The 26,787-nt window shown below is 45.3% G+C and overlaps 1 protein-coding gene across 3 annotated transcripts in view; it reads right to left on the bottom strand.

Annotated features, from left to right (window-relative positions):
- Gcnt2 (glucosaminyl (N-acetyl) transferase 2 (I blood group)) overlaps positions 1–26,787 on the bottom strand; it is a 108,609-nt gene that overhangs the window by 26,572 nt on the left and 55,250 nt on the right. Inside the window, exon 1 of one of the 3 annotated variants that reach the window (XM_021215491.1) lies at positions 12,106–13,296. The exons of the other annotated variants lie outside the window; for them this stretch is intronic. Within the exon in view, the coding sequence (XP_021071150.1) occupies positions 12,106–13,024 (919 nt within the window). The 5' untranslated portion in view covers positions 13,025–13,296. Of the gene's footprint in view, positions 1–12,105; positions 13,297–26,787 lie in introns of those variants that run through there. 3 annotated transcript variants of the gene reach the window in all.

The following is a 26,787-nucleotide window of genomic DNA, read 5'->3' as shown; positions in this document are numbered from 1 at the left end:
TCTTCTTCTTCTTCTTCTTCTTCTTCTTCTTCTTCTTCTTCTTCTTCTTCTTCTTCTTCTTCTTCTTCTTCTTCTTCTTCTTCTTCCTCTTCCTCCTCCTCCTCCTCGTCGTCCTCCTCCTCCTCCCTTCCTTCCTTCCTTCCTTCCTTCTTCAAATTTCCGTCTTCAAGCATAGCTCTTTATGACTTAGGAGAGTCAGAATTCAGCTTGAGATTCCCATTCTCTTGGTTACCACATTCTTGGCGTATTGGGAAAGAGAGTGAGATTAAGGGCAGTGTGGTGTTTAGGGATATTCTTTCTTATACTTCTTTATAGTGAATATTCTACTGCTACTAAAAATATAACTGATAATCTTATAGCTATGCAGTGAGTTAGTACTTCAGTTTTATTTTGGAAACACAGACATATAAACACACATACACAAAATTACAGTGTCTCAGTTGTCCACTTAATGAGACCTATAATCATCTGGAAGATGGCCCCACTGACTGAGACCCTGAACTATATAAAGGAGAGAAAGTGAGACCATAATGAGGGAGGTAACCCAGGCCCAGCAAGACAAACGTCGAATGTTCTCTCTCATTGGAAGCTCTTAGCTTCAAACCTTCAGCTGTGAGTACATCACAGCCTGTGGTAATGACAGAAATCAGAAAAGTAAAACACGACTATTGCAGGGGTAGGGGAGTTGGGGGGGGGAATCTTGATACAACCAAGAACATGGAAAAGGGGGGACCTTAGGGAGGGGGAGGGAGATAAACACAGAGGAAAGTGGGAGAGGGTAATGAGCAAGGGGCCTGATGGGAAAATAGGAAGAGGGGACAGGCTCTCCAGGGAGAGGGAGATAAATACAGAAGTGGGGAGGGAGGCTACATAACAGTAAGGATGTCTGAAAAGGCCACAAGGGATCATACTATTAACTATTTAACAACAACTACAACTACAACAGCGATAACAAACAAACCAAAAGTGTTCCCTCCCAAGATCCAAAGATCACATAACAAAATAATACCAGACATGAGAAGCCCTCTTTTGAGTTGTTGGCTGTACAAGTGACACCCAAAACATACAACCTACTGCTGTTGCCTTGGTTACCCCCCAGAAGTGGAAGAAAAGTTCCTATTGCTGAGAACAGCACACACTTCAGACACAGGACCTGAAGGCTCCCGAGCTAGAACTGACCTGAATTCTTCCCCATTGAGGACTGCTCTCAGGGTACCAGAAGGCATGAATGATGCAAACTTCCAAAGGAGGGAAGCAACCAACAGTTCTCCTCGGCTATGATACCTCTGAGCCACAATGATGACCAGCATGACGTGGTAACCCGAAGAGTGTTGAGTGACCTGCATGACTGGACACTAATCAACAGCTCTCTCAGCTCTCTAACTGTACTTAAGAAGGGTTCAACGAGAGGGAACCCGTGCCTAGGCCTGGAAACCTAGCCAACTACTCAGTTCCTGTGAAGTCATGGTTATTGGAGGAGAATCTACAACCACTGATCTATTAAACCAGAATAATCCCTAACAGCGATCTATAAACATTTGTCCTTATACCTCAACAAGGAAACTTCTCTTTGCAACAGACAGAAAAAGCACAGAAAAAAACACTATTGAAAACCACAACTGTGGTGGGTTGAATATTCTTGTCCTATGAGAAGTGGCACTATTTAGGAAGTGCGCCCTTGTTGAAGGAAATGCGTCACTGTAGGCACGGGCTTTGAGGGCTCTCCGCTTGGGCTCTGATCAGTGTGGGAAGGGACTCTTCTCCTGGCCACCTTTGGACCAAGATGTAGAACTCTCGGGTCCTCCAGCACCATGTCTACCTGAACGCTGCCATGCTTCATCCTGCCATGATGATAAATGGACAGAACCGCCAAAACTGTGAGCCAGACAAAAACCAAACAAAGACAACAACCAATTAAAATGCAGAGTTGGGAGTCCAGTCCCAACGAATGCATCTGTGATACTCCTCGAAGGTTCAAGGAACACTGTGAAAGAGGGTGAACAGAGTCTAAGCGTCAGAGGACCAGAGAGTTTGCTTTGAGATTGTGTTTCCTCGTAACTTCAAAAGCTACACCCAGAAAGTCTCACCAGCATGACTGTCCAAACAAGGAACACTAAGGGACATGCCAAACTGGCTAGGAAACACCCCACAAAGCTTCAACCGTATATGAAGAACTACAGGCAATTGGGTAAAGCTGGGGGCAGAATCAGTGGTGTGCGCCACTGGAAAGAGTACACCTAGTATCAAAACGGTCAGCCCTGAAAACATTTGTAACATTATACAGACTAACAGGTTCTATTTAGGAATATACATGTGCGCACGTGCATGCACGCACAAACTCACACACACACACAGTTACACACACAAACACACACAGAGTTAGTGAAACAAGAGGTCATGAATTTGAAGGAGAGTTGGGAGGGACACACGGGAGGATTAAAAAAAAAAAGGAAATGGAAGGAAGAAATGTATTATTATAACCTGAAAATTTAAAATAGTAAATAAATAAATAGTGAGCTGAGCAGAAACACTTGTTGGCTCTTTTCTCTGACTGTGGATGGATGCAAAGCTGCCTCGGGTTTCTGTCACTGTGCTTTTCCCACAGGGGTGGGCTGGAGCCTCCACGTGTGAGCCGAAATGCTCCTGGGAAGAGCTCTGTGACGCTTCCAGGACGTGTAAATTTCCTGTTCCGAGCAATTGTTGTGCCCTACACAAACATGTTCTTTCTGAAACTAAAGAAAATAAAGCTGTCAGTTACCTCCAGTTCCTGCTCCTTTTATGCGGTACGATTTCAGAAGGAACCCCAAGATACCACTGCCATTCTTTTGGGCTGGCATGGACACACTGTTCTAGTGACTAAGGCGCTGCTGTGTGGTACCGGCTCAACAGGGCTTTTAGGAGTCTTAAAAGTTCACATCAGTGGAAGTCAAAAGAATTTGCCTGGCGTTCTCTGCTGTTTTCTTAGGCGATATCCACACCTAATTTTACTTTGTCAGTAAGCCATGGCACAGGCATCCTTTGTTAGTAAAAACAAACAAAAACCTAGAATTGATGTTTTTCAACGTCTTCGGAACATAGGGATCTCAGGTCACTTTCGGGCTTTCTTTACCTGGGTGTTAGTCAGTAGATATTGCATGCCCACTGTTAGCTCTTTGAATTTGTGCATGCATGCATGCTGTGTGTGGGTATGTGTGGATGGCTGCTCTCAAGCTACTGAGACCGTAGGATGTCAGATAACAACTCGGCAGAGGTTTGTTCCCCCCCTTTCACACCATGGGTCCCGGGATCAAACTCAGATAGTTAAGGCAAGGTCCCCGTGCTGCCCGAGACAGAACTCAGAGTCACCATCGCATTTATACACCACCTCTTCCATACTGGTAGCATCCACATCAGTCACTTGTCCACGCCTGTCATAAAGTCTGCCAATGCCATCAACAAGCGTTTCCTTTTTACATGTCTGCCATAAAGCTTGGGGGCATACAGTCGTGAATGTCTCCTTACAGAAGCTGGCTTTCCTTCCCACTCACGGCTGCCGTCTCCCAGTCTCTTGCTGGACAGGAACAAAAGCTGCTACAAATGTAGATGTGTCTGTGAAGAATTGTAAGGCCCAATTGTTTTCAATATGTCCCAGAGAGGAACTCTACAGCACTCGCTGGATATGTACAGATCCTGAGGCCGCCAAAGCAGGAACCCAGCAATCTCTGCGGCAATGGCTCTGTGGGGCTTCTGAGGTGGGCTGACCCCCAGACTATAGGCACTTCTTGGTAACCGAGTGTTGTGACCCCACCACCACCACAGAAGACTCACCCTAAGTCTAAACAGAATCTTAGGCTAGTATCGTATAGCAAACACTGGGAAGTGGGATTTAAAACATGTTTTTCTGGTTCCGAAATCCTCTTTTTCCCACTTGGCTGGGAAAAAAAAAAAAAAAATGTTTTCTTTAGTTTCACGATTCAAAGAATCCTTAGTTAAGCTATGCAAGGTATGTTAATATTTACTGATCTATTTTTACTGCATTTATTTAGTGAGAGAGAGAGAGAGAGAGAGAGAGAGAGAGAGAGAGAGAGAGAGAGAGGGAGGGAGGAAGGGAAGGAGGTAGAGGAGGAAAGGAGGGAAAGAGGGAGGGAGAGTACATGTGCAAATATGTCCCAGTTTACATACAGAGGTCAGCAGACAGCTTCTAGGAGTTGGTACTCCCATCACATATGTCCTGGGGGTCAAATTTAGGTCAACAGCCTTGGCAGCAAATGCTTTTACCCCTTGAACCATTTTGCTGGACCATTAACTATTAATTAAACACACATATCTCATGTAAATATGCTATATAGCCTTCCAAACCCTTTTATAGATAGTTATATGTTATCTTTTTAATTTTGATTTTAGTTAGAATGACAAATAACAGAGAATAATAACAACTAATAGGATGTCAAATCTCTAGATAGGAAAATGTGTCATTTTCACCTGTCTTTATACTTTTTTGTACTTTGCCCCCTATTCCTTCACTTGCTGGTCCCATTCCTTCCCCCAAATTGTCCCTCCTCCTACTTTGATGTCACACACATTCTAGTACCCTCTCTTGTCCAATAATAATGTAATTATACTTAATAAAATAGATGTATTTTAATCCAATTTGTGAAGGGTAAGCAAGGTTTTATTAAGAAGTAGAGAATGAAGGGCTGGAGAGATGGCTCAGTGGTTAAGAGGCTGGTCTTTCAGAGGTCCTGAGTTCAACTCCCAGCAACCACATGGTGGCTCACAACCATCTGTAGTGGGCTCTGATGCCCTCTTCTGGTGTGTCTGATGACAGCTACAGTGTACTCACATACATAAAATAGATAAATAAATCTTTTTTAAAAAGTAGTAATGAGAGAACCAACCCCTAAAAGTTGTCCCTAGGACAAAGAGGGGTCCCCAAAATGGGTTGTCCCAGTTTATGTTTGAGACTAGATATTGATACAAGCGTTGAACTTATGATCCTCTTGGCTCTTGCTCCTGTACTAAGACTAAAGATGTGTTGAATCATGCCCTTTGCCCTCCCTTGGGCCTCTTATAATGGCCTACATACATCTATATATCCATGTGCATATATAAATTTAAATATAGGCTCTGCATATGAGAGAAACCAGACCCAAAAATATTTTATAATACCACATGAATGCAAGGAGGAGTGGAAGGAAATATGGTAGTGTTCAGTTCATAGGGATAGGGTATGAATATTTCTGTTACAGAGAGGATTCAGACAGCAAGTTATACTGATTATTGTATATACTGAAATGTGCCTATATCAACTATATGTGACTTTGGTATACAACTAAAGTTGTATCATTCTAAGGAGTTATTGAAATGTAATTACATTTTGTTGTTGTTGTTGTTGTCATTGTTGGGGGAAAAAAAGACTCCCTTCTGCTTTCTAGCATGGTCTGTGTTGCACAATTTTTAGAGAATGATGGACAGGTGGCTGAATTAGAAATAACACAATGTTGCCAGTTCTAAGGTAGCAACTTTATCAGCTTATCCTACTGGGGTGGAATTCATGTTAAATTCCTTCCTGGAGATGTTTGCCAATTATAGCCAGGTTTGTACATAATTAAATAGTCCCATATACCTTAATCCATTTTGTAGACAAGATCTCACTCTGAACCCCACGTTGGCCTTGAACTCCGGATCTTCCCACAGCCTCCTCCTCTGAGATTACAGGTGTGCCTACAGTTTCCAAATGTTCTTATCTTATAAAACTATTCTGTAGATTTGAAATTAAACACCAAGTAGGAGAAGCACATCGTAATTATTTCCTTCAGGGTGGGTAGAGGGCACAGATGCTTGGGCACAGGATCTCCACTACAGGAGTGCTAGTCATATTTTTTTATTGGAGCCCAAGGCTCAAACGATTACAATGATTGTACAATCAGCCAAGATGTAAACCCAGTTTGACTCTCCAAAGATACTGTGACCTATCTAGTGCCTTTTCTACAGACACTCAGCATTTTGATGGCGTCAGACGCTCGAGTCTAGATTATGGAAGACCTGGGAACATTGCAGATACAAATTTCCCCCCATGAGACTCATGAGCCTAACCTGCATTTGGAGCCAGACAAGAGTCTACAGCCTCTTCACAAAGAAGAAGAACAAGCCAAACGGGTCCACACCACCAATGTATTTTGAAATCATGTTCTCCTTGTGTTATATAAATTTGATATCATCTAGCTATGCAGAAAAAAAAATGATATTTTTGAAAGTATTCAGTAGATAGCACGTTTTATGAAATCTCTCCTTTAACTGTATTGACTTTATTTCCACATTGAGAAAGCAACGATCTTCTATACACAAAAAACAGACCCGAGTGTTTGGAGTTGCTGATTAAAGTCTGTCTCTGTCCCGGCCCATGGGTGTTATAATTCTCTACCATGAGGACTGTGGACATGAGCAATTGCATCCTTTGGTCTTCTAGCAACTCCACAGAGAATATACACACTCTGAGAAGGACTGGGACTGATCCAGTCACGCCCTCTTAAAGGCCTCTGTACCCTTTCTGTAGAGAGAACATTCTTCGTCTACGCTATTGAGTACTATACCTGGAGGGATATCTTAATTTTCTTTTAATTTAGACATTAATTTAACATTTGGGCATGGTCTCTTCTTAACCTGACACAGTCTTGGTTCCTTTCCTAAGCCAGCATTACAGAGCATTTTCAAATTAAACCAAGAACAGCCACCGCATGAACCAGGGAGCAGCCCAGAATGGTAGTACCAGTGGATTTGACACAACTGGGTGTGGGAGAAACTCAAAGCAGGTGTTGGTGATGCTGAAACTCGGCAGAGGTGTCGCATGCGTGGCCTGCTGATGCCCTAGTTTTGGCATCAAATGCAAGCTGTGCCACGGTCCTAGGGTGGCTCCTGAGAACCCTATTTTCTAACAAAGTCCCCTGTCCCCTCTGCATTCCATCTGGAACTGTGGAGCTTACTCAGTGTGCCTCGCCCTCCCTCTCCCTACCTCATTGATATACCATTTGTCTGCCTGATTAGAACTGATCACCAAGTGGTGTTTCCTTATCACCTCTTCCATACGAAAATGGATCTCCACGGACACGGTTTTCTTCTAGTCCCACCTTCAACTGACCTTCCTGAAACGCTATTGCCTCTGAATTTTCTGTGAGCATAGTGACAAGTCTCAGTGTTCAGTGTGCAGCAGTGACAGGAACACAGAGAGGGTTGTTGGTTGTTGCAGTTCTTGCCCTTAGGGGCTCAAGTGCCCCCTTAGGGGCTCAAGTGCCGAGGAGGTGGTGAAAGATCAAAGAAGACAGACACATCAGGTCAAGAGGTTCTTGGAGTAACAAGTGAGTCATTTTATAAAGAGACGGGGTTAGGAAGAAGGGTGGGGCTCAGGGGTGCAGATCAAGCTACTGTGAGGGTCATGATCCTGAAGATTAGGGGAAACCGCAGAAGAGCTTCAATCAGGGGTGGAAGGTATTCACAAGGCCGCCTGACCACATTTCACACCTACCACCATTGCACACTGGGATGAAAGTTCCCCTGTCACTCAGCCCCCCAGCGCTCTGTACACAGAGATTTTTAAAGGCTTTAAAATAAGTAATTGGCTTTTGAATTTAAAATAGCTACCCACATGTCTGCCTTCTGCCTACCACCTATTTAAATAATGACTACATTATGTTCCCAAAAGACTGCATGGGGCCTTGTTTTAACAAGGACTATTTTCCTGGTTTTAGTTTTTGTTTTTTTTACTGGCTATATTTGTAGTGAGCTTATAAAACATTTATTTGTAGTGTTTCCTATATGGTATTTTGTTAGTGGTATTAGTCCAAAAATAATAATAATTAAACACCCATGGAAGGAATTGCAAGGTAGCACTAAGTTCTGTAGCTGACAGAACACAATCTCACAATGCCAAACCTTTGAATAGTTTTTCCTTTGTGGCTTTTAAGTTAAGTTCTTGTGTTGAGAGTTGAAGCGTATGATGGCCTATGGGGGTGTGGTGAGGTGTGGGGGAAGGGGTGTCTCAGGGGGTCCATGCCAAGGCATCCCTTTCCCCTGAGGGACCCTGGGGATGGTATAGTGTAGAACAGAGTTTATTCAGGGCATGGGGAGGGGAGTTGAGGCAGAGAAATGCTGAAAGAGAGAGTAGAGAAGTAGAGGCGGGCCATGACCATGTAGAGAGAGGGGGGAAGGGAAGGGAATGGGGAAGAGAGTGGGGAAGGGAAGGGCCCAAGAGTAGAAGAGAGAATTGAGAGTAAGAGGTAAAGAGAGAGGAGGGGGCAAGCAGCCCCTCTTAGAGTGGGCCAGGCCTACCTGGCTGTTGCCAGGTAACTGTGGGGTGGAGTTTAGACAATGTTAACAACCAGTCCCTCCTATTTTTTAAAGGCAACTATAAAAATGTATTTTAAAGACTTATTTATTTTATGTATATGGATACGGTCTATATGTACATCGGTTTACACCCTAGAAGAGGCCATCTGAGCCCATGAAACTGCAGACATTGATGGTTGTGAGCCACCATGTGGATTCTGGAAATTGACCTCAGGACCTTTGAAAGAGCAGCCAGTGTTTTTAATCACGGAGCCACCTCTCGAGCCCAATATCTTAAAAATCAAAAACAGATATTAAAGGAAAACAAACAAACCCCAAGCTTCTCCCCGCACCAATAAATAAATAAATAAATAAATAAATACAGAGCAAAACAGTGTGAGGGGCTGAGGTGGGAAATGACATGAGCTTCGTAACAAAGCCACAGACACTGTTTACCCGTCCGCTCTGCAGACATGAATAGGACGTGTCTTCTGGCTTCTGGCAGCACCCTCAGCTCATAGAACAGTGCCTTGGTACCATGAAGAACTGAAGAGACGGTTGACACCCGAAAACATGGAGTCTATCTAGCTCAGGCCAGCAAGACTGCTCAGCAGGTAAAGGAGCTTGCTGCCAAGCCAACTTCTGTCCCATCCTTCCCCCCACCCCACCCCACCCCACCCCCAGGAACACACAGGGTCGAAAAAGAGAACTAAAGCCAGGTGCAGCGGCAGTGGCTCCAGCACTCCGACAAAGAGATCTAAAGGAAGGGAACTCATTGCTTGTAAAGATTTCTTTGCCATGCTAGGTGAGAGTGGTGGCCTTCAAGCCACCTTCTTTTCTCTCCTCTTTACAAAGATCTCCTGGAGCCAGGATGTAGCCCAGTTGGACAGAGTGCCTTTCCAACAGGCACAAAGCCCTGGCACCTCCTAAAGCAGGCACAAAATCAGAAGCCTGAAGCCCCAGTCTCTGAGGTGGAGGGAAAAGAACCTCAACTCCAAGGTCGTCCTCGGGCCCTCTTGGACTAAATAAAATCGTCTCTAAATAAAAACAGTGGGGAAGGGGGAGAGAGATGGGGTGGGTGGGAGAGAGGGGGTGGGAGAGAGGGGGGCGGGAGAGGGGAGAGAGAGAGGAAGAGGTTTCTGTATTTATTACTGAAAGCATCCTACAAAACAAAAAGTCCTTGTCCCTAATGAGTGCTCACTGTGTGGATAGTGGTGACTGGGCCAGCTTGGTGCGGTTAGATGACAGTGACCTGCTACCTCTTAAGTCAGTCATTTCCTGTGAAATTCCTCATAGACCCACTTCCTGGCTTCCAATATCTCCTTTCAGAATCATAACCGGTTTGATGGCATTTCGTCCACGGTGGGGGCTGAAGTAGAGATAAGGGGTGGGTCATGAGGGAGAGAGACAGACAGAGAATAGAAATCCTGTATGGAATTGGACAGCTTGGCTCCTGTTTCTTGATCCTCTCGTAAGAGTGAAGCATGAGGTCAGAGCACACACCACAGTGATGGGGAAGTGACACATGACAGAAGGACAAGCCCCATCTCTCTTATTGTCACAGTGATTATGCAATGTACTGTGTCTTGGCCCAGTTGCTGACGGCACTCACAGGCCCTGAGAATGTTCACTGATGGGACATTTCCCCCTGTCCGCTGGCTGGCTTAGAGAAGAGGAGCCAGACCAAGGCCTGTTAGCGGTGGCATCACAAGGAAGCTGGCACAGTAGTCTGTAGGGATTGGTGGTACTTAATTCCAAAAAGGATACCTTATGACTCTAGTTGACACAGTGACCCTGACACCTGACAAGCTTCATGTGTTTGCTGTCTTCTGACACACACACACACACACACACACACACACACACATCCTTGCTAACCTTATTTCACACACATACAGAATGCCTTATATGATTGCTGCCTTCCAACACATGTACACACACACACACACACACACACACACACACACACACACACACTTTGTCCTTTCTGGGAGAAGATTTCTTTCTGATAGGCAGCAAAGAAGAAAGGATTATTATTCTTTCTTTTTCCTGCAGCAACAGAAACAGTTGAAACTTCAGGCCACTTCAGTCTAGGGCTAGATTCCAGCTTTACCTGGGACCCAGGCTCCATTCTCCAGCACACGGAGATAAGGAAGATGAACCTAACATCTGGTACAAACTGGACAATGAACACAATACCAGAGGCCACGAGCAGAATATGTCCATGTGTTCCAAACAGAAATTGGTCAGCCCAGCAGGTATAGGAGCCCGCTGCCTGATAGCAGAAGCCTAGTGATGTGAGTTCAGTACGTGGGAGGAGCTCCACAAAGCTGTCCTCTGACCTCCACACATACATCATGGGCCTCCATACATACGTCATAAGCTGACACACAATACAGTTTTTTTTAAAAAAGAAATGGGTGGAACAGAGCTACTAAGGCACCGTAATGAATGTCGCTCACTCTTCCTCCTCCTGGGAATCTTTGTGACCTGACATCTTCGTGGCATCTCTGAAATAAATTCTCACAGGACAGCCTATATATCTGTTCCCAGCCACCAGGTCTGTCCACTTTCCGCCTCACGGGCGAGCTCTGTGATTACCCTTCGAGTTCAGCTATTAGGAATGCTGAATTATCAGAGATCTAAATATGTCTAACTACTTTGAGTCCACTTTCGGATATGAAGATAGCCTCCAACAGCACTCAAAGGTGTGCCATAGACAAGGCTGCCACTCAGAAAGAACCAGCAGCTATTCCAGAATGGCAAGCACAGGGTCTTCCTTACCTTCAACTGACACCCACAAGCCACACGGTGCAATACTGGAAACCAGTCTACTGGGACCTGGGACATTCCCATGGCAGCCCACGCAATGGGAAGCAGATTTTGAAATGCAGCCCAGGTTTGAATCAAAGGGGGGGGGGGGTTGTTACTATCATCTGCATACCCTGGCCTTGTTTCCATAAACCATCAAAAAGACTTTCCCCTAGGTGAAACGGAAGCACAAGGCAAGGCTGTAAACAGGAATTGCAAATAAGAAATGACTGTAACCTGAAAGCTGAGGATTCTATTGGGACGTCTCCAGCTGTAAAGCGCTCCCTGTGTGTCTGTCTCTACTCGGCTACCCTCTCCTCTAGGTGACAAAATCTCCGGGCTAGGTTTGTTCAACAGAGATTAATTAAGACCTGGGTACCAGAGTGAATCAGAGCGCTGCCTCTGTGAACATCCAAAGAGATTTCCAGGGTTGCTAGAAAACAGCCCCGCCCACAATGTTGCATGAAATCTGCTCAACAATTAATTTTATATGTTCTAGAATGCCTTTTTTAAAAAAAAAAAAAAAAAAAAAACCATCTCCTAGCTTTGAGGACTTCAGTCCTTATCAAGGACTATACGACCAGTGTTAATTCCACAGCCGTGCTGAAAACCCAGTACTCATCTAATACGGCAGCTTGTCTAGTCCCCGAGATATTCCTTAGGTCGCTGCTTCTTGGATATTTATAAGACCACCGGGGTAGCACAAAACTGTCAGTAAAAGCATCCACACTCATCATTTTCAGGGACCTAAATTTTTTTTTCCAAGTAATTTAAATGAATCGGTTCTCGGAACTCAAAGTTCTGAGATGAATGGACAGATAAATGCTCTTGTCACCCAGGTGGACAGATGCTTTTGAGCCCTGGCACTGGTGTGGTGGTGAAAGAGAATGATTTCCACAAGCTGCCCTGACCTCCACACCCATTTGCGATCTAAAAAAGAAAGACGAAGTAAGCAATTTAAAGAAGAATTGTCAATGACGATTTGGCACTGACCTGGAATCCTATTGAGTGTCACCCAAAAATGTTCATCAGGGCTATAGGTATCTTTAGACCACTCTAAGAGAGCAATGGCCCTTTCGTCATTCAGGATAAAGTTGACAAAGTCCCAGGTGAGGGCCACGTAGGCTGTACCGAAGTAGATGATCAGTTGGTGTGGAGGTGGCTTCTTCAAAGTATTTGTTTTATGCATAAAATACCCGCCTTTGCCTTTGCGTTCTTGGTGTGCGTATTTAGTCCGTACAACTGCGTGCTTAGGGGGCAGCACTCCCGGAGTGATGTTTTTCCCCTTAAATCTTTTCAGATGGTTAATTATTTCCTTGTTGGTTTTCAAAGGGAAGTCCTGCCCGCAGGTGTTAATGACATATTTCCAGGGGTTCTTGGAGGCCACCAGATCTTTCATGCAGTTCAGATCCGCCTGGAGCCTGGAGAAGCCACCATAGACCACCTGCTCCACCTTAGAGGCCAGGAAGGCATTGGGGAAACAGCTTAGTAACCGCCGCACTGCTTCTTTGAAGGTGTCTGTCGCCTTACTATCCACATGCACACAGTAGACGTTCTGGGGCATGTAAATGGCCCTGAAGAGCCTTTCAAATGTGTTGAAGTCTTTGTGAATCACCATGATGTAGGCCAGGGGAAAGGCAGCCTCCTCTTCCGACAGGGGACTGGTAATATAGTGGCTCTGGATCTGGTACTGAGGACAGGAGAGTCTTTCTAAAGGATATGGTGATATGTCCCCCGTCGTGAAGAACGTATGATTTAGCAAGCCGAAATCACAGACGGTGACAGACGTCCTTTCGCTGGAGCTGTTGAGCTGCTGGTAGAGGTTGGGCAGGCTTAGCTGGCTGTGATAAAAAACCACAAAAATCACCACGCTGAGCACAGAGAAAGCGAAAACTTTCCCGCGTAGGCTCATTATTTAGTGTTCCAGGCGGGAAGAATTATCACCGGAGACTGATGACCACCACAGTTCTGAAAGCCCAGGCGCGAGAGGCGGACCGGATCCGCCGGCTTCTCCCGCACAGATGCGGGCTCGTGCTTCCCAGTTCTCAAGGCGTGGGTCTCCAGTGCATGGGAGTCTGGCCCATCCTCCGGGACCGGTTGGAGTTTGGCAGCTTTCCCACCGCACGTTCGCGTCTGAAGCTTGAAGCTCGTAGAAGCCGAATCCCTGCGGGCAGGAGCTCGGCCCCGCCCAGCTGGGGGAAACCTCTTCGTTTGCATACGAAAAGCTAGAGGTCTGGGGCGGACAGTCTCAAGCGTCAGCCCCACCCACCTCCCCTCTGTCCATCTAAGCTGCTCTTTTCTCCCGAGTACACCCCTACTAGTCTCCTAGAAGAGGTGGATCTGTTTTCTGCCCCCGCTTTGGGGAGAGTATAGGGCGACAGCTCCTCGGTGTTTCTCTTCTTTCTTTCTCATTGTTTATTTTTTCATCTCAGTGTTATCTCCGCCCCTGGGCAGAGACGTAGATACGGGAAAAGGGCATTGCAACACGTCTAAATAGATAATCAGCAAAAGGGGAAAAAAAAACCTTTGCGTGAAATGTGCTGAATTAAATCATTCAGATGTGATGTGCCTACTCAGACTATGAGAAGAGGGAACTAAGAATCAAATCGTGGGACAACTGGCGAAGGTGATTTCTCTCATATTAGAGGGTCCGAGCTGAGGACATGTAAGAGAGTAAACACACCTTTGTTAGCATGCTATGTCGAAATGTGATAACCACTGGTTTCCGTTTCACACAGAGCTTCAGATGTCTAGAACTGTCAACACAGTATTATTTGCAATATTTGAGCACCTAGCTACTGAGTCTCCTTTAACATTAAAATGACATCACATTTGTGGTCATGTTATAAAACTTCTGGAATTTTCTAGTCCCCTTCCCACACACCCAACTCTCCCACTTCCGGGACTCTGAAGAAAGAACAAATGTTTCTGGACCGTTGTAAAATTCCTGGAAGTATCAGTCATTGTGACTCAGGGAAACCAGGAAGAGCAGGTCTGGTTACAAGGCTTGGAATTCTCTTAGCTTACCTGTGAACCCTGTGGCCAAACAGCTCACAGAGAATTCGGGGGGGGGGGGGGTCTTTGGGGGAAGGGGAGGCGGTACCAAGGCTGGTCCCATGGCTAGGTTTCTAGGCGGAACACATCACATCTGGAGACTTCAGCATCTACTCCAATCAGGAAAATGCTGGGTGCTTCAGAGGCTCCCTCGCTGCCCCATTTTGCCCTCTTCAACCATCCATTGTATATCAGCAGCTAGCGTGAACCATCAAGATGGATTTGGAACTGTCAAGATGGATTTGGAGCACTGCCAAACAGGGTCCTCGGAGCTCGCCAAACACAATTTCTTTGATTTACAGGGGAGGAAAGCTGGGATGCCCTTTCATGGCCTCTCAACAGTCCACGGTGCCCACATCCAGATGTGGGAGCCGGTCTTCTCGCTATCTCCTAAGTTCAAACACGGAACAGGGAGGAATCCCTTGCCTCTGAAAACAACAGGCTTTCCCTCTACGAGATGGCAGGTAAAAACAGCTAGCTGCAGATCCTATTTCCCAAGGTTGTCCGCTGGATTAAATGAGAGTCCTCCTGCTCACCCCTTAGAAGGAAGCTGGCATCTGGGTTCTTTCCAGCTTCTGGCTATTATAAATAAGGCTGCTATGAACATAGTGGAGCATGTGTCCTTATTACCAGTTGGAAGATCTTCTGGGTATATGCCCAGAAGAGGTATTGTTGGGTCCTCCGGTAGTACTATGTCCAATTTTCTGAGGAACCGCCAGACTGATTTCCAGAGTGGTTGTACTGGATACAGAAACTGTGGTACATTTACACAATGGAGTACTACTCAGCTATTAAAAACAATGAATTTATGAAATTCTTGGGCAAATCGATGTATCTGGAGGATATCATCCTTAGTGAGGTAACCCAATCACAAAAGAAGTCACTAGATATGCACTCACTGATAAGTGGATATTAGCCCAGAAACTTAGAATACCCAAGATACATTATGCAAAACAGAAGAAAACCAAGAAGGATGACCATTGTGTGGATACTTCATTCCTCCTTAGAATAAGGAACAAAATACTCATGAAAGGATATAGGTACAGAGACAAAATTTAGAGCTAAGATGAAAGAATGGACTATCCAGAGACTACCCCATTCGGGAGTCCATCCCATCATCAGCCACCAAACCTAGATACTAATGCTCATGCCAGCAAGATTCTGCTGAAGGGACCCTGATATTGCGGCCTCTTGTGAGGCTATGTCAGTGCCTGGCAAACACTGAAGTGGATGCTCACAGCCAGCTATTGGATGGAAAACAGGGTCCCCAATGGAGGAGCTAGAGAAAGTACCCAAGGACCTGAAAGGGGCTGCAACCCTGTAGGTCGAACAACAATATGAACTAACCAGTACCCCCTGAGTTTGTGTCTCTAGCTGCATATGTAGCAGAAGATGGCCTAATCAGCCATCACTGGAAATAGAGGCCCCTTGGTCTTGCAAACTTTATATGACCCAGCACAAGGCAAGGCCTGGGCCAAGTAGTGGGAGTGGGTGGGTAGGGGAGCAGAGGTGGGGGGAAGGGGTATAGGAAACTTTCGGGATAGCATTTGAAATGTAAATAAAGAAAATAATAATAAAAAAAAGTGAAAAAAAAAAGAAAAAAAAAGAAGGAAGCTGGCCACTGGCTGAGTGTGAATTCAGCAAGCATTGCCTTTGTTACTCTTTCTCCTCTTCTGAAAAATTAGCCTATATTTCTGATCCTGCTAAGGAATGTGATCATTTGTTTTCTGCTCTTTTTATTTTTCCAGACAGGGTTTCTCTGTGTAGCCTGAGCTGTCCTGTAAACTCACTCTGTAGACTGGGCTGGCTTTGAACTCAAGAGATCCACCTGCCTCTCTCAGCCTCCCTAGTTAGTGCTGGGATTAAAGGCTTGTGGTAGGGGATTAAGGAACTGAATAAAACTGTCTTCAGGCTGGGTGGTGGCTGGGCATGCCTTTAATCCCAGCACTTGGGAGGCAGAGAGGCAAATTTCTGAGTTCGAGGCCAGCCTGGTCTTCAGAGTGAGTTCCAGGACAGTCAGGACTATACAGAGAAATGATGTCTCAAAAAAAAAAAAAAAAAAAAAAAAAGACTGTCTTCTAGAAGGTACTCAATCTGTATATGAAGAGAAATATGCACTAAGTATCATGTGATAAATCCAATCTGGAACTAAAAGAGTTCTTCACCACTGCCGGGCTTGATTTCTGTTCTTTATAAAGCAAAAGAGAACATTTACCTTAAAGCTTTCAATTGGGCTATTTAATCCCCAGGACTCACACCTTACTCCTAATGCTGTGGCAATACAAACCTGCAATCACAGCCCTAGAGAAGCAGAGACAGGAAGATTGTAAATTCCAAGCTCTGGGCTAGCCCAGGCTAGAAATGAGATCCTTTCCCAGAACACCAATCAAGCTGGGTCTGGTGTTGAAAACCTTGCATCTCTGAACTCCAGAGGTAGAGGCAGGCAGATTCCTGTGAGTTTGAGGTCAACCTGGTTTACTTAGAAAGTTGGAGGACTGTCGGGGCTGCATAGAGAAAGCTTGTCTCAAGCAAGCAAACAAACACACCCCCACACACACACATACATACATACACACGCACACAAAAACTCAACGAAACTCCTTTTCTTCCTTTATCACTGACCTACACACACACAGCTATATACAGGGGTATACCTGAATAGACCATTCTGACTGCTTCACTCCTTTATGTAAAATATACCTACCCTTGGGTAGGCTGTGGCCAACGGCAAGGAGGAAGTTAGAGTTCCAATTTTGTTCCTTTCCTTTGTCTCAACCTGATCTTACACAGGGAGTGCTGGCAGATGCCAAAGTGAAGCGAGTTCAAGAATTTGGGGGTGGAGGTAGAGTGGAAGCTGGGGTATTGTCACATGATTTATGGTTTAAAGCCATGGTAAACTCCCCAGCCCTGTGTGCCAAACCAAAACCATACCTCAGCAACCACTTCTGCAGTTTGCCCTGGCTTGTCTGCCCTAGTGCTGATGGACTGAGAGGAATCTGTGATATCTTTTTATTGGCTAGCCTAAGGAGGTATGTTTTGCCTGGTCTCCATGGTAACCAAGGGGGGAATTTTTTTTTTCTTCTAGCAAATGTTTGGGAGAGCAGGAGCTATTAACTTCCAACAATGACATTGTTTCTGCTCTGTCCACTCTAGTTGGATATAACTACTGAAAAACTGGCCTCAAGTGAACACTTTGTATCCTGCCTCTCTGTGGCTCAGGGTAACCTTTATGGTCACAAAGGCACAGAAGAAGGCTAAAAAACTGCATGCCTGGTTGGGTGCCCCACCAACAAAGAACTGAGCAATCATAGCCTGAGGTGGGACCCAAAGGACTTCTCATTAATCTTATGGGGACTTTAATTAAGGAAGGCAGAACAGGATTGGCACTCTGGGTGTGGCCCTTGGCTATAGAACCAAGGTAATGTTTATTTATTAACTGACCGTGATATTTGCATATGCACAGTGTTGCTACTAGGTACATTTCCATGTTACATCACAGGATCTTACATTGCTCAATAACCATCATTTCTCTGGTAGGAGCCCTCTCTCTCTCCTTGCTGGTGACTTTGAAGGGTAGAATTGTTTTTGATCATGGCTGCCCATTACGGACCATACAACACAGGCACACTTTCCAGCCAGACTCTACCCCGGCACAGGTTGAATCCTGAATGACCTTGTTCAAGATCACTCTACCCTGTTCTGTACAGAAGACTTCAATTACTCCTGTCCAGCCACTTCTAACTCTTCCACGGAAAAGGTCAGAAAGTAAGTGGGAAATGATCCAGCGAGCAAACTAGTAATCAGGAATTATGTGTAGCCCTGTGCTCTCCCATGTATGTGGGTGTGAGAGAGCACAGGGCTGGTGGAGGCAGGAAGGCAAGGCAGTGAGCTGGCAGATGCAACCACCACCCAGCCAAGGTGTGTTGACATTGGAGGAGGAGGGAAAGACAATCTCTACCACCTCCTCCACAGGGCAAGCAGCAGCTCACTCCATGCTAGCAACTAACACCACATGGAACCGGGGACCTGGCACTGGAGCAGCTCAGGCGCTTTCAAAATGTTATCAGATAAATAATAGATTTTAAAATCAAAGTACATACATGCACACACACACACACACATACACACCTGTACTTGGTCCTCTAGATGGCAATTTTACCACATCCTACTTATGCATCAAAACTCAGGCAGTGTTAGTCTCTTTGGAAGTGGGCCTTATTATCTGTCATATACCATCACAACAAACATTCTCAAAGCCAAGCAGGGCTATAAGACTGGCTGATAGGCACCTATTATGAGCAACAGGCCCAAGAATGAAATAGGTTCAATTTCAAATTTACTTGAGATCATTTGTATTCCAAAAAGCCACCACAGCCCAGCTCAGAACCATCTTTTAATTTAAACTGTTTATGTAAACCAACACTGGATTTGAATTCACCTACATAACCCAGGCTGCCTTTAAACTCAGCATCACCTACATAACCCGGGCTGCCTTTAAACTCAGCATCACCTACATAACCCAGAGTGTCTTTAAACTCAGTAATCTTCCTGACGCAGCCTCCCGAGACCTAAGATTACACTTGTGTCTGGCTTCCATGTCTCCTTCCAATGCCCATCTTGTTACTTTGTAAGGCCAACACCTCAAGTCTTTACAAAGACAGGGACATTCCTAGCTGTGAAGGGACTTGGAAACCATGAAGTTCAATGCCAGCAGGTCTGGATCAACACTAGATCTTCCTCTGAAAAGAGTCAGGGTACAAAGGCTGAACTAGAAATAGAAACAAACACAGGATTCTGCACATTTTGTTTGAAAAAAAACCCAGCTCTCTCCTTTCCTGAGAAAACAACAGCAGATACTCCTGGGACCTACTCTTAAAATGTCACAGAGGCTTCATCAGTGGCCTCTTGGGGACCACTGTGACTTTCCTGGACTGTGGTGGCAGCCTGGGGACAGGGCTGCAGGGATCATGAAGGCAAAGTTGAAGACAAGGAATGGATTTCCGTCACCAAGCTGGGATGCTTAGTCCCAAGGATGTGAAGAGCAAGTCCCTGGAGGGGATGAGTCTTTTCTCGCTGCCCATCAGGGAGTCTTCATATTATTGGCTTTTTCCGGTAGGCACCCCTCAAGGGTGAGGTTTGAAGATGAGGCTGGAGTGGGAGCAAACTCATACTAGCCATTAGACTAGGTCCAAGACTTTGTCACCATTGGAAACTAAAGTGATCATGGTGGTCTGGATGTTAAATACTCTACCATGGCCAAGATCTCCACTGATCCTGTGCAGCCAGGCTGCTAAGATAACAAGATCATTAAGTCCCATCCCATCCCACGACAGGTGACAGACCTCTAGGCTGCTTCTCCCCCTCCTCTTCTATGTCTAAGAAGCGGATGCTGATGGCTGGTCTTACCACTTCGGCAGGGCTGTACTGGTATCTGGGTGACTTCACCAAGGACATTTTTGATGCTATCTCCAAGACAGATAGCCAACTGACCCCTGACCTCTGGAAAGACCATCCTGTGTTCATCAAATCTCCCTATCAGGAATTCATTGAGCATCGTCTGAAAGCCCATCAGAGTCCCTGTGCATAGGGCCTAGGATCCACATAAGTTTTTGTTGCTGCTGTTCTTTTTTTTTCTAAGACAGATTCTCCTGCATCCCAGGTTGGCCTTGAACTCACTAAGTAGCCAAGGATGTGTTTCTATTTCTGATCCTTTTGTCTATATCTTCTTAAGCCAACCTTGCCTGGGCAAGTACTCTACCAACTGAGCTATATCCCCAGGACCTCTCTAGAAACTTGTATAAGAAAAATCAAGTGAGCTAAGCTTGCTTTTAACCACCACCACCAACAACAACAACAAACCCCGCAATATTGAAATATATCTAATAATTTTTTCATGTGGTGCTAAGCAACAAACCGCAGCATGCTAGGGAAACAGCCAACCATGAGCTCCTCCTCAGCTCTGCTGTATTTTTTAACTAGTCATTTTTTGTGCTTAAGAGAGTAAGGCTTGGGCTGGAGACATGGCTCAGTGGTTAAAAGCACAAACTGTTCTTCCAGAGGTCCTGAGTTCAATTCCCAGCAACCACATAGTGACTCACAACCATCTGTAATGGGATCTGATGCCCTCTTCCGGTGTGTCTGACAACAGCTAGCTACAGTGTGCTCATATAAATAAAGTAAATAAATCTTTGAGGGGGAGGGGCTTGTGGTCATCTAGAAAACTCACAATTGTGATCATACATTTTCTTCAAAAATTCTAGGCAAATACACCCATCATACCGTATCAATCAGCAAAGTTCTTTCTAAAAGGGCCAGGGAGTAAATGTTTTAAGCTTGTAGATAACCCATCCATCCATCCATCCATCCATCCATCCATTCTCTTGCTGTTGCTCTGCACTGATGTTTATAGCACAAATGTGACTAAGTCACATTGCAACTGTTTTGCAGCAAAGCTGGAGGGTGGGGACACTAAAATCCCAAAGTAACACAATTCTTCATGCCACGATACAGTCTGTCTGTTCTTTGGATGCTGCTCTCAACCGCTTGAAAATCATACCAGGACTGGAGAGATAGCTCAGTGATGAAGAGCATAAAAGCATGGGCTGTTCATGTAGAAAAACTAAATTCTATTCCCAGCACACACATGACAGCTCACAAGTATCTGTAACCTCAGTCCTAAGCTGTCTAATGCCTTCTTCTGGCCTCCACAGGTAGCAGGCACGTATGTGATGTATAGATAGATATACATGTAACTGAAACACTCATATACATAAAATTTTTTAAAATTATAATTTCTTAAAGAAAACAACAACAAAAAAAACAAAACAAACAAACAAACAAAAAAACCAAACACCTGAAGCCAGGCACGGCAGAGCATGCCTTTAGTCCCAGCACTCAGGAGGCAGTGGTAGGCAGATCTCTGAGTTCAAGGACAGCCTGGTCTACAGAGTGAGTTCCAGGACAGCCAGGCCTACACAGAGAAACCTTGTCTTTAAAAAACAAACAAACAAACAAACAAACAAACAAACAACAGAAGAAGGAATCTGAAATGGAAGAGAAGGGGCTGGAGAGATGGCTCAGCGGTTAAGAGCACCGACTGCTCTTCCAGAGGTCCTGAGTTCAATTCCCAGCAACCACATGGTGGCTTATAACCATCTGTAATGGGATTCAATGCTTTCTTCTGGTGTGTCTAAAGACAACTACAGTGTACTCATGCTGATTTCTGCCCTCCGTTTTTTATTTTACTCTCCTAGGCGGCATACTGCCACTTGAATACTGCTGACATCCACTGTTAACATCTACATCTTTCCCCCAGCATGAAGGTACGAGGTGCTGGAAACCTTGATCATCTTTACATAACCAGAGGGAAGCCTGTTTGACGGCGCACAGTGCTGGATGGATGAACAGTTTTGACAAGTAACTGACGCTTTTAACCTCAAGTTCCTCCTCTGTAGGATGCAGATAGCAGAGGCTGCCATGTGCATGGTGGGGATTAAATGGTTCCGTGTGCACAAATGCACATGCATATGCATGCTCTGGTTTCTAAGGGGGTACCGAAGACTCAAGAATGGACACGTTTGTTTGGCTAGCCCTGGAAGTATCAGGGCAGAGTCCGATGCTACCATTATGCTTGATGCCTATGTCTGCCTTGGTTTCTTTTATAGTTCTTCTATAAAATGGAGATATTAAAAACACAGTTGGATGGGCTTGGAGAGATGGCTCAGTGGTTGAGAGCACTTACTGCTTTGCAAAGTTAGACCCAGGTTCTATTCCCAGTGCCCATATGGCAACCCACAACTACTTGTAACTCCAGAACCAAGGGGTTAACGGCCTCTTCTGGTACCATGCGTGAGGTACAGAAGCACCTATGCAAGCAAAACACGCATACATATGCATCTTTCATAATACAATTAGGCTTATAGGCCTCTTACACGACTGAAATTGGCTAGCACCGTGCAGTGACACAACTGTGCATCCTGAGAACATTCGCTGCCCTCAACGTGCCTTCATTTCTCTATTATTAACTTTAGTTGGGCTGCGGGGCGGATATTTTTTGAGACGGGGTCTCATGTGGCCTAGTCTGGACTTGGACTTTACTACAAGGTAGAGGCTGGCCTTGAACTAGTGATTCTCTTGATTGGTCCCTCCTCCCAACAATTACAAGCGCTGTAAGCCTCCATGCTCAGCGAAGGCTTCCAATTATAAAGGCAAAGGGTCTAGAACAATGATGGCATCTGTGTAAAAAGCCACCTGGGTCTTCTCCCTCTTTAATCCCGCCTGCCTAACTCCTCTTTCTGAAGCACTTCCCCCCCCCCCTTCCTTAGCCACGCCCTGCTGGGTAGCAGAGATTGCTCCTTTTGCCAGCTGTAACTCTACCTAAGCCAAAAACAATCCCAGCAGAGAAGAGGAAACCTCAACCCTACAGTTTGTAAGTGTCTATTTAGTTCCATTTCAAAGAACAGCATAAGTAACTATTTGTCTTTTGAAACAACCTTTATCAGATCTCCTGATGTCTCCTTTGGGAGAAAACAACAATAAAAAGTTGCAAATCCATGAGATAAGTCTCCCGAGCTCTATCTAGGTCTAAATCTGCATGCTCCTTGGTTCTCCTCTCACATCAGCTACTTTCAACTGGTTCCCAGACCCACTGACGGTCTGGTTAATTGGGTTGATTTGTTTGTTTTACAGTACTGCTACTGGGAACCGAATTTCTGTCTCCCACAAGCTAAGCATGAAGTCTCCACCAAGCTCCAACGGGACGGGGAGAGGAGACATTTTATAATACAGTCTCCGCCAGAAGCCTGTATCTCCAGGATCCCATTGTCTGCATGTTTCCAAATAAATGGAAACACAAGGAGACAGCTGTCTGCTTTTGCTCAACTTCTAATTTTAATAACCTATGAAATTTCTGATGTGGTTTTTACTTTACCAAATCCACAACAGAAAAAGTCATTTGCTTGAGTTTAGACAGTGTATTAGGACAGAGTTCTTGGGCAAATCACCAAATTCAGATATTTCTTTTGCTCCCTGGGAAAATTATAGCTGGCACAAACTTGCCTGCAAGATATGTCCTTCCTGTACAAGTACAGTATCTGATTCTCCACTGATTGAACTGGCTTTTGTTTCAAGGTGCTGGTCCAGGGAACAGAGATTATTTTAAAATTTTTGTCAATGTATTTTTTCTTTCCTCTTTCTTCCTTTCTCTCTTTTTCTTTTCTTTCTCTCTACTTTTTTTTTTTGTAAATATGAGCATTTACTCAGTTTCAAAGTTGCTATACTTGAAGTCGCTAATGTTTAAAATGAACTTAACTAGCCAGAAATCTTATTTTGCCTAAGACAGTGAAACTATGCCTGCAGCACCATTGGCGTATTCCATCAGAATTTGTTCTTCAAGTGTCTGGAAGCTGGCCTATCTGTACTGACAGGAGTTGCTGAGCTACAGGAGAAAACCTTTCTGACCAGCCAGTGAGGCACAGAGCAGTTATCACAAAAGGTATCGCTGAAGAAAACAGAGATATCTAAGGTGCTGAGTCTGGCCTGAAACTATGTAGCTAAGGATGACCTTGAACTTCTGGTCTCTACCTGCGGAGAGCTAGGATTACAAGTACCAGTATATACAGTACTGGAGATCAAACCCAGGGAGTTGTGTATCTCCTAGCAACTGAACTACATTTTCATTCTAATTCTTGATTTGAACATGCCTCGGAAAGAGATGGGTGAGTGGAAACGGGTCAAAGAGTCTCAGGGTAACCAGGTATCCCTGTTTGTCTTTGTCCTTGACTGAGGGAGTTCCCAGAACATGCAGTGTTTGGTGCTAAGCCTCGAAAATCCTAGGCAAACCGGGAAGAACTGGTCACTCTTGGTTCCATTGCCCCCCATCCGCTCCCAGAGTGAGAGTCATTACTGAAGGGTATTACTGATTATTAAGTAGCTAGTAATTGATCAGCATGAAACAGAAAGAAAGCCTCAAGCAAGGCTGTTCAAAGAACCAAACCGACTCTGGGTCTACAGCACACAGCAAGTCTGTGTGCCCCTTCTTCACATTTCTCCAAACCAGTGAGGTGTGGGGCAGAGTGATTAACATTCCCAGGATAGGTTCCCAGTGAACCAAGAAGAGCGTACCTAAACCAAGCTAACTAACTATAAATTCCTTCCCTCGTAGACATGATGTTTTAGTCACAGATGATGGGAAAACTAAAAAAGATGATAATTCTCATAAATGATACCATATCCATACCCCTCTTGCCCCAGTACATGTGAATTAGAGGTCTTGCTATGTTGTACAGCATTAATTTAAAAAGGGGAGGGGATGATTTTAATGAATGGGAATGTTATTCTAAGATGATCAGGAAGTGGTAAGAGGCCCCCCCCCAAAAAAAAAGAAATCAGTTTATGGGACAGACCAATCAACCATTCATTTTGTCTCTCTGGTTCAGAATTTGCAAATCTGTGCATTAGGTTTGGATTGAAATGCATTCTGTGGCTCCCTTGGGCTTGGAATCCTTCATTGGTTCCACTTCCAGCACACAGAGGAGGCTGTTTTCACAGGGAAGTTGTAATGGGAAGGTTGGTTTAGATTGAGGGGTTGCCAGCAGAAGTTCAAAAAAAAGTTGTCAAGTGGTGTATAGAGCAGCCAGCTCTGGCACCAACTATGTGGGAGAACAAAAGCCAAAACTGGGAGCAGGGGCCCCTTCCTGGCCCTGCAGGGTCTGGGGAAGGCAACTGCTCTGTGGGAAACCAGAGAAAATCTGGGGTTCAAGGCAGAGGTCTTCCTTCTACAGAACCCCAAAGATGGAGAAGGATCACAAACTTGGATGGGGTACAATTTAATGAAGGACAAGTTAGGCGAAGACTGGTGTACTGGCTAGTTTTGTGTCAACTTGACACAGCTGGAGTTATCACAGAGAAAGGAGCTTTAGTTGGGGAAATGCCCCCATGAGATCCAGCTGTGGAGCATTTTCTCAATTATTGATCAAGGGGGAGAGGCCCCTTGTGGGTGGGACCATCTCTGGGCTGGAAGTCTTGGATTCTATAAGAGAGCAGGCTGAGCAAGCCAGGGGAGGCAAGCCAGTAAGGAACATCCCTCCATGGCTTCCATCAGTTCCTGCTTTCTGACCTGCTTGCATTCCCAGTCCTGCATCCCTTGGTGATCAACAGCAGTATGGAAATGTAAGCTGAATAAACCCTTTCCTCCCCAACTTGCTTCTTGGTCATGATGTTTGTGCAGAATAGAAACCCTGACAAAGACAACTGGGATGCAGAAAGATGGCGGAAGTCAAATGAGAGGTGTCCAGAGAGAGAAGAGATAGGCTGACTTTTGCCCAAAGCTAAAACCATTCCATCAAACCTGACCTTCCAGCTCTCTTGGGAAAGAACCATGCCGTCACATCCTCCTGTATCTTCACAGTTAAACTTTGATCTTTTCCAATCTAAGCTGAAGAGGAAGATCATTCGGAATGGAGACTGTGGAAGTGCAAGGTTCAGGGCACAGGCTTCCATCTCACGAACCCCATCCTACTCTTTCCTAGGATCGAGGCATTGTAGGGACACACAAGGTCGACGTGGCTGGAAACAGCTTTCTGCCACTCATGGCTTGGGCCTGAAGCAGCTTAAGAAAAGAACCACAGGCTTTGTGTGCGGCAGGAGAGGTCTCTGACTAGTTCTGTTGTGGAGAATCCCATTAAAGGTGTGGTTTTTACATCAGGTAAGAGCCTGACAACGCGAATCTCATTTCAGTTCCATCCGTGGAACCTGCGTGGAAAGCGTGCAGTTGTGGACTCCTGGAATCCCCGTGCTGCTTGGGTGGAGAAAGGAGGAACATTTGAGACTCAGCCAGAAGCCTTTGGACCAGCATAAGAAGCAGAGAAGCCTTGAGTGACTGAAGAACTCCAAGACCCACCATCCTATGTTAAATTGGCAAAGCCATTACACATATGGACCAGGCCGGCTCAAGGGGAATGAGAAAGCTTTCCTGGGGAGTCTGGGCAACCATAGATGAGTGTGTATGCAAAGACTAACCAAGGCAGCTTCCTCCTCTAGGATGTTTACCAAGTGCTTCCTACAGAGGCCTCCTGTAGAGACTAACCAAGCCCCAAGCCCTATGAACCTGCTGAGGTTCCCTACAGCAAGGGTTAGAAAACCACACCCGATCCCAGCTCTAGGCACGCACACACCACGCACGCATGCACGCACGCACGGGTCCTTTCTTCATTGCCTCTCTGGCCCCAGCTGCACGGTGAACAGCAGGCATAGCCTCAAGTATGCAGCACAGGAGAATATTCCAGAGAGAACCTGCCTCCACAAGGTGGAAGGTCACGACTGCCTCCCAACAGGTCTTCCTCTGACCTTCATACATATGCCATTTTGCTTCAGTTACAAACAGTTTCCTACGGCTAAAACATTGTGCCGCTGCGTGACTCCAGATTAAAGGCAGGGGTGTACGAAAATGGTAGCAATTGTTGGACATTCTAAGAACCATCAAGGGCTGGAGAGATGGCTCAGCCGTTAAGAGCACTGACTGCTCTTCTGAAGGTCCTGAGTTCAACTTCCAGCAACCACATGGTGGCTCACAACCATCTGTAACGAGATATGGCTCCCTCTTCTGGAGTGTCTGAAGACAGC

The sequence above is a fragment of the Mus pahari genome, chromosome 16 (assembly GCF_900095145.1).
Source record: "Mus pahari chromosome 16, PAHARI_EIJ_v1.1, whole genome shotgun sequence".
NCBI lineage: Eukaryota > Metazoa > Chordata > Mammalia > Rodentia > Muridae > Mus > Mus pahari.
Note: the sequence above shows the minus strand (reverse complement) of the source record. Positions and strands in the feature narration are given on the sequence as shown.